At 32.2% G+C, this 8,891-nt stretch overlaps 1 protein-coding gene across 1 annotated transcript; it reads right to left on the minus strand.

Annotated features, from left to right (window-relative positions):
* Nucleotides 1-313: 313 nt before the first annotated feature.
* On the minus strand, nucleotides 314-3,758 carry LOC111877680 (legumain). The gene is made up of 9 exons (XM_023874194.3): nucleotides 3,483-3,758; nucleotides 2,397-2,561; nucleotides 2,156-2,312; nucleotides 1,775-1,860; nucleotides 1,485-1,684; nucleotides 1,352-1,400; nucleotides 1,038-1,247; nucleotides 749-952; nucleotides 314-644 (listed from the first exon to the last, which is right to left on the minus strand). The coding sequence occupies exons 1-9, from the start codon at nucleotides 3,708-3,710 to the stop codon at nucleotides 465-467; spliced, it is 1,479 nt and encodes a 492-aa protein (XP_023729962.1). The 5' UTR covers nucleotides 3,711-3,758; the 3' UTR covers nucleotides 314-464.
* Nucleotides 3,759-8,891: the final 5,133 nt, after the last annotated feature.

An 8,891-nucleotide genomic window follows, 5' to 3' on the forward strand; every position in this document is an offset into this window, starting at 1 on the left:
ATGATGTTTACATTGTGAGGCAATATATATTTATATGTAGTCTTTTGATACTCTCACTAGACGTCCCTCATAGAAAACATGCCATCTATATTAATATGGCAGTAACATCAGTGGCTTCTCATGATCGGATCCAACCAAAAGTTAACCGGGGTCCGTTATATCGCTTCCAGCTGGTGGGAGCAGCTTCAGGCTACTGGCCGATGGTGTCTTAGGCTACTTTTCTTGGTGAGCCAAACTCAAGTGGTGCCATATACCCCACTTACCAAAGGGTAGATCCGCCACTATGTATAGTACCATAGGTCTCATACACAGGTCTCATAACTAATACATATATAACAACTTTGAGAATATTTACTTTCATGTTTACTTTCATGTTTATTTTCAAGTAAAAACACTACATAATAACAAAAAACACCAAAATATTGCTAAGCGAACAAAACACCGGAATAAGTAACAACACATGATCAAACACTGTAAGTCTTGCTGTTAGCATATGACCCAAGATTCTTCCCACCACATGTAGCCATGCACGCTTCCTCGAACGTTTCCTTCTCAACCACTTTATTGCAAATGTTTGCAAATGCCCGCATGTGCTTCATGCCATATTGAGTCAGCGACCCACAATGCTTCTCAAATAACCGAGCCTTTAATGGAGAACCCATAATCATATATATTAGCAAATCACCAATCATATAAAACTGAATATGAAAATTACACAGTTTTAACCATATATATAAGACATACATACCGTAGATTTAAGACACTCCCAATCATCCACCAAAGGAAACCCACGACCTCTAGATGAATGGAGGATTGAACGACCATTCTGTGGTCCGAAAAGAAGCATCCCAATCATCTCAATACTGTTATCTAGATGCGCCCTATGTGACATGGTCTCTGTTATCTTCTTCAGAAGTCCCGCTCTTTCCATTAATTCTGATGACTTCTTGTACTGAACATACAACCAAAAAATAAAATTGTCAAAACATTTCGAATTTAGGATTAATTTGTTTCTCACATATATAAGACAATCTTACCCTCTGCCACAAGAATATGAGATCGGCATCTCTTTGATTTACACCATCCATCTTCTTATCAAATGAAATCAGGTTATCCGGGAGGTTTAGGGTTTCTGGATCAAAGCCTAGATATAAAGAGACCTTCTCTGGTTTGATGTCTTTACTTCCGTATTCCATCACATGTGAACCTGAATTGAAAGTATCGTAATTAGATGTCCTCTCCTTCACCTGTTCACAAAAATATACCAATTAACTTCGACACATTAAACCAAAATCAACATATACTAAACTTGGATCGATCTTAGTCAATACTAGTTAATTAAGTCTCGAACCTTGTTGAATTGTTGCTCAATTGATTCTTTCTTCAGGTTGTGTGTCTCACTGGTGAAAACAAATTAACCACAAAAACTCAATTCATAGAAATTTGAGTAGAAGTAAATGGTGGCATGAAATATAAATATATACCTATCTTCCATCCAAGCGACACTATATAGATCTCCTAAGCAGGTAATATACTCGGGTGGAGGAGAGGGTTCCATCCCCGGACAGTATGTTCCATAGCTGCTCTCTTCAGAGCTCGATGCGGTTGTAGCATATATGTTGAGATCTTCGGGTAACATTCCTTCAAAGATGCTTCCACTTTCGCATGCTTCCAAGTATATAACCTACACTAATTAATTCTTCTTGAGAGATATATAATCATACACATCTACAGTTTAGATTGAATCCGAATCCAAATGCTCCCTCTAGATTACCATTTCTTTGTATGTACCCATGTCATGCTTCTTTTTTAAGACCTCGATCAAGTCTTTGGCTACAAGATAAGGCATGTTTGGCATCCCTACACTCAAAAGTACAACATATTAGTCTCATGATCTTTTATCTAGCAAAAGCATTCAGCATCAATATAAGTTAAGTTTCTGACATTTTCCTAAATCAACCATTTTGACTTGTTATATCTAGTGTCATAGGGGTTTTTTCAAGTTAACCATTTTGACGGTCAAAATAGTTAAATTGGAAAAATGTTATGAATTGATCGGAAAAATAAAGACAGGAAACCCGTTGAATCGGGAGCCCAATAACTAATGAGTGGGCTAAGTTGTATATGTAAATGAAATTAATTATCAAGCACTTACCAAGTACACCGGGACCTCCGTGATCAGAGTAGTAAAGAAAGATTCGGTCTTCTGGCTTGCTATCAACAACCTTTCCACTTCCACCTGTCACCGAATTTTTGTCACCAAGAAGCACAGCGAACAAATTGTCTACTGTAACATGCTCCCCAGTATAGTCCTACAATAACTTATACCATTTTAATTGATGAATTGTGATCACTTGTTCTTTTAATTTGTAGGGAGGGATGTATGATGTTTGTACCTTCGGAACACCGGAATAGACATCGTCTCCTTGGGGGTGATTGATTATGACTCCAGGCCTCGGGTTCATTTCACTTGTTGCAATATCGTCGAACATAAACACAACAATATTTTCATCTTTCAAACCTCCTCTTTTAAGTATTTGATAAGCATGACAAACATCGGCCTGTGGTACAAACATTTAGATCTTCAGTGACATCAGATTAGATATTTTGTAGATCATAAAATTTGGATGCTAGTTTTTAAAATGATAATGTGATATTTAATAAATAATAAGAATCAAATTATTGTTTCTCAAACTCTTGTTATTTAAAAAAAAATTCTAATATATTTCCTATGGTATATATAAAAAACATTAATTGAAGTATTACAGTATTATTTTTTGATAAATATTAATTACAAATAATATTCTTTATAGTTAATGTATTTATTATAGTAATATTCATCATAGTCTTTATCATATTTATTATGATAATATACTTCAATGAATGTTTTTTATATGTGTCTTGAGGGCACGTAATCCCTATCTTATATAATAAGATAAAGATAAGGATACCATTATACTCCTATCCAATTATACTCTTACCCAATAAAATATCATTGCCATGTGTAATATTTAATGCTTATTTAATGAGATTTTAGGATACGAATATGAAACATGTTATTATTTAAATTGATAGAATCGTTTAAATGGGTAAGAGGACATGTCATCGTTTAAAAGGTGTGAGGATATTTAATTTCTCTTATCTAAAAGAAGATGCATTTTGCACAAACAATTCCTAAAATTAGGTTAAAAGAAAAGGTAACATCGACAATCAACTTTGTTGTATCATGTATATATACAAAAACTAACTGTTTCACCGTTTAAATAAACAAATCACTAATTTAATAATTTAGAATATTTAAATAAGACTTGGGTCGTGTAGGGTTGGACTTTATCCAAACCCAAAAAAACACACACGAAATTTAACCCAGCCAAAATATTCTCGGATTCAAATAAAATTATATTTAGAAACATTATGAGCTCAAATATTAAATAAAAAATTAATTAATTCACAAAATAAAATTTTGAAAAATTGTTTGTCACCTGATGCCGGTAATTTCCATAACCGTTTGAACCGGCGACGAGCACCGCCCACCTAGTCCCGTTTCCCGTCGTCTGTCCGTCCGACTCCAAGTCTTCTTCCAGATCCACCGGTGACCGGATCAACGGGTCCCACCCCCGCCGGTAACCAAAACTTCCGGCAGGTAGAACCACCACCACCACCGCCACCAGTACAAGTAGCAAACATGTTATAACACGAGACACTGCCATGGAAGTAGAAAACAGAAAATAGAGTGAATGTATTATGTAATGTAGTTGGAAAGATTTGGGGGTTTATTCTGAATGTATAAATACGAAGAGGCATACGGCATGCAAATCAAGAAGCTTACACCTGTAAAAAGTGTGGGGCCCAAAAGTATAAGCAAATGCCAGGTGGAGTTACGAATTGATAGACCCGTGATGGAGGGTGTATAGAAACGAGGGTGAAGGATTGGCGGATTGGTAAATTCATGATACAGGACAATTATACTACTTTTTTACTTTTTAGAGATATACTAATATAAGAATTTATATTGTCAGCTAGTACGGAAAATTTTAAATATATACGTTCTCACCCCAACTTTCATACGGAATATGTATTTATTACTTTGGTAAAATATTATTGATTTTGCAAGATAAGATATATTTAACAATATTATCTCTGGACGAGTATCATGTAATTTATGACATTATGGTCTCCTTGGTGTACGTTATGTAGATATGGGATACTAAATACTTATCCCATTTACAATACGCATATCATCTACTATATATATATATATATATATATATATATATATATATATATATATATATATATATATATATATATATATATATATATATATATATAGTTTAAAATAATGATTAATGAAACAGGTAAAATTTTCTCCAAATTCAATTTGACATATAACACGATTCTTTGTTCATGACACAAAAACATATACATATCACACCTCACCCAAAATTATTCTATATAATAAAAATCAACTACTTCTAAACAGTATAATTTTCTTTTTCATAATTTGACCACAAAACATTTTTTATGTTGATAGATTTGGTTTCTAGACTTTTGTATGTTGATAACTTTTTCCTTTATTTTATAAAATATCACTTTCCACTCCTTAACTTTGTAGAATGATACTTCCACTTCTTTAATTTGAAAAATGTCATTTTTATCTCCTCATATTTGAACAACCCCAATTTTCACTCCTTCAACTTTTATATATTGTCATGTTTGTAGGTTTGGTCCGTACACTTTCGTATGTCGGCAAGTGGGCCCCTTTATGGAAACCATGCGCACAAAACGATAAAATGATGAATAATAGTACCTTATTTTTGTAACACTAGAACATCGTTAGTAACACCTCGTTTTTCGCCCTACGAAGCAGGAAGATGATAATTTCTAGTTCACTATCAATTAAGAACTTGATCCACGAAGATTGTTAGAGTTTTGTTCTCTTGTTTATTTCATTATAATAATAATAATAATAATAATAATAATAATAATATATCATAAACTAAATATAGTTTTTGAAGCATTGTGGTTTTTCTTTAGGTAATGAGTTTTCATGTACATAAGCAAAGAAAAAGAAAAGTCACTTCTTTATGTGTTGTGTTGTTTTATTTGTAAAGAATTGGAACTAGGAGTGAATAAGACAAAAAAGATATACCTTTTTTCATCTAAAATGTGGGACTTGATGGCCAAGGACTTACTATCTCCCGGTTGTGCGGTGAATGCACACCTCATCTCATTATTATTGACAAGCATTCGTTATTAAATGAAAAACAATAGTTTTGTGGAAATAACCAGTCATAAAAGATTTTGATATTTATAATCTTTTCTCATCAATTAATTTTTATTTTACAGTTTTCACCTTTGAAGTTAAATTACTTTTAAAGTTCAATTATTGGTTAAATTATTGGTATTTTATATATTTATACATTTAAAGTTAAATTATTGGTATTTTATACATTACAATTTGATCCTCTATTATATTTTAAAGTTACACTTTCACCCCTTACATATTTTTTTAATAATCTTTTTTTATCAATTTATTTATGATACAATTTCAAATCTTATTTTTGTCTGCCTCCTCCATATATAATTATTTGTATCCAAGTTTTATTTTTATATTTTTATGCTCCACTTCATATGGTTTAATCGTTTCTGTGGTATGTATGATGTTGATCTGCATTTTTGAACATACTGGGACTTCCGCAGCATCACGCGGACGGTCAAACCCTAGTATAATCTTATATACTTACATGAATCACGAGGCTCTTATATTATTACTGAAAGCAAAATTGTTCCTTAACTCTTCATAATTAAGGGGTATTTGAGATTTCATTTAAAAAGAATTTATTGATTTATTGACTTTTTGAAAAGTAAATAAGTCAAAAAAGTGTTTGGCAATATAAAATGACTTTTAAAAGAAGTATAAGTTAAGACAAACATTAAAAAAATAACTTACTGACTTATTGACTTTTCCCATCACAAAAGCTTATCAAAACATTTTTTTAAAAACTCATTTTCTTACAACCATAAGTCAGTAAGTCTTTTTATCTAAAAGTTCTTTTAACGTTCCAAATGAAATCCCAAACACCCTCTCAATATACTCCAATATATTATTCTCAATAGCTATCATTGTCAATCCATTATGTATTCCCTATGATTTTTTGGACCATAAGTAGGACTTTAACAACTTTAGTTTTGATCTCTATCAGCACATGCATTATCGACATTTAATATTTTTGGTTCAAAGAAAAAACGTAAGGTTTTTTTATAGATAAACTTATCAAAAGCCCTACTTTGAGACCTTCTTAATTCTTCATATCTCTCTCTCTCTCTCTCTCTCTATATATATATATATATATATATATATATATATATATATATATATATATATATATATATATATATATATATCCAATAGATTCTTAGGAGGCATAATTTCTAGAAATTATATATCATATAAAATTAACACCAATATGAAAGTTATAAAGGTTGTTCTAATCAACTATGTATATGCCACAAAACAAGAACATACTTATAAAAACTAAACGGAACTAGAAACTAGAGAAATCACTCAAAATATATCTCACATTTCGTAATGCACTAATATGAAGATAGAAATTCAGTCATTCAAAATACATGTGTTAGTGTGTTATTTTTATTAATCAATGAAAACAATCAGAATATAAAAATGAGAGGCCATCGGATTTAGAAATTAGGAATAGTGAAATACTTACTTGTTTAATTTCAGTTGACAATAAAAAACAGAGTGAGGTGTAATAAAAAAACAAGAGGTGGAGTCCAGTGGAATCAGAAAACCAAGGAACAAGAAACATTGTTCGAGCTTTGTAGTTGCTACAAATTTGGAAGTTTCGAATTGGAAAAAAAATAAGCTCTTGTTTTCCATAAGTTTACATTATCCCAAATACAATTTTTAATTTGAAGCATAATTTTTCAAAACATGAGTTGTTGCAATTTTTAATTGTAGCGATATCTATTGGAATTGGAAAGAAAACATGAGGTTTTGTCTTTTTGATTACTGAATTATCTATTTCTAGACAGTGAACTAAATATATATAAAATTAGGCCCTCTCCACAACATGAGTATGTGTGGTCACCCACCTCGCTTACCCTCAAAGACACCCATGTATGTCGCTTAAACACATGTTTCCTAGACTGTATGCTTCAAATATAGGGAAATCGAGAGAGAGTATTGTAGTAGATCATTGGACAATTGGTCAATGAGTTTGGAGCTGGCACAAATTGATTATGGGAGGTGTAGAAGTTAAGCATTTAGCTAACTTGTCTTTGTTGGTAAGTAGTATTGATATATTTGAAAATTTGGATATGTGGGTGTGGGATCTTGACATAAATGGTATTTTTATGTTTTGATGAGGTTTTGTTGTAGACAAGAGCGCCTATTCATTGGAATATGTATGTTCCTATTAAAATAGAGATTTTTATTTGGAGTGTAAGGCTTAATATAATATCTTCTACATTGAACTTAATTGATAAAAGTATTGATCTTCCTTCCATGGTGTGTTCTTCATCTAACTCTCAAGTGAAGACATTAATCACGTGTTCCCATATTTTGAAGTAGCGAATCAAATATGGTTGTTGATTGCTAACTGGTATGATATTCCCTTTCAATTTTTATTGACATTATGGAAGTCTTTCTTGGGTTGATATCTTCTCGTTGTCTTTAACAAAGAGAAAAGTGTTTGAGGTGATTGTTGTTCCGATTATGTGGATGCTTTAGTGTAAAACCAAGTTCTAGGTATAACTTTTTTTGTGGTTTTGGGTATTTAATACCTCACAATATGAGGTTTTTGTTGGGTTTTGTATACTACAACATCCTATGGTGTACATACAACCTTAAATGCCTTGGATCTATGTTTTATCTAATTATACATGTAATGGTATTTCCAAAGCATTAAGCCTATAACTAGCATGCAAATGACATAAACAATATGAAATGCTAGTTAGGGTGACATACGTTTTATGTAGCTTGAATCCTTGTTGTATTTGGCTTAAAGAGCTTAGCAGAAATAGTGTGGATGCTTCAAATGGAATCACAACACTCCATGGCCAAAGGTGGCTCCAGTGTTCTAAAAGGCGCGCCATGGCGTGAGGCGTGGCTCCGCCATTACGAAAAGCCTCATAACGTTGCTGTTAGGCGTGACGCGTGGCAAGGCGTGATATGGCGCGCCATGGCGTGTTATGGCGCGTGTTTTTTCGTTTGAGACATGGTTTTTTGCTCTTTGTTATGTCTTTTCTAATCGGAGATACATGTATTGTGGTTTTCGTTAAATTTTTAACACCTATTTATTGATCTAACACTTATAAAAAGTAGTTATATTTAATATAAATTTATATTTATGTGGTAATATAATTTTAAATTAATACAAAATCGCCGCCTTACATCACGCCTTGAAAAACGCCATGGCTCGTTAAGCTTGAGGCTTGACCTTGCCGCTACGTCACGCCTCACGCCATTTAGAACCTTGGGTGGCTCTTGAGAGAGAATTTTCATGCACCAAAAACACCTCCATGAACTCCAAGAACTAGTGTAGGCATTTTTTTAGCTATAGAGCACATATTTATATGTAGGATTCCAAGGGTCATGGGTATAACCCAAATCCATACCTATGGGTTTTATGATCCATGGTTCATGTGGCCCAACCCTTTATGTATCCATACATAAACTTAGTCCAACATGGATCATAAGCCCAACACATATAAATATAACTAATTACCATAATTAGTCTCCATAGATTTAATTAGTCTTTTTTATCACTAAATTAATTCCAAACTAATTCTTGATCAGTACTAATTAAATCATATGATTTCATATTAATATATTATAACTTATAATATATTAATAAATCATAAATAAC

This window comes from Lactuca sativa, chromosome 3, assembly GCF_002870075.4.
Source record: "Lactuca sativa cultivar Salinas chromosome 3, Lsat_Salinas_v11, whole genome shotgun sequence".
Lineage (NCBI taxonomy): Eukaryota > Viridiplantae > Streptophyta > Magnoliopsida > Asterales > Asteraceae > Lactuca > Lactuca sativa.

Excerpts from the sequence above, each read along its gene's own strand:
- LOC111877680 (XM_023874194.3), bottom strand. The coding sequence starts at position 3,710 with ATGGCAGTGTCTCGTGTTATAACATGTTTGCTACTTGTACTGGTGGCG. Across the intron at positions 1,248-1,351 it reads TTGAGCAACAATTCAACAAG|GTGAAGGAGAGGACATCTAA; the intron begins GTTCGAGACTTA and ends TTTTGTGAACAG. Across the intron at positions 645-748 it reads GGGAGTGTCTTAAATCTACG|GCTCGGTTATTTGAGAAGCA; the intron begins GTATGTATGTCT and ends TCTCCATTAAAG.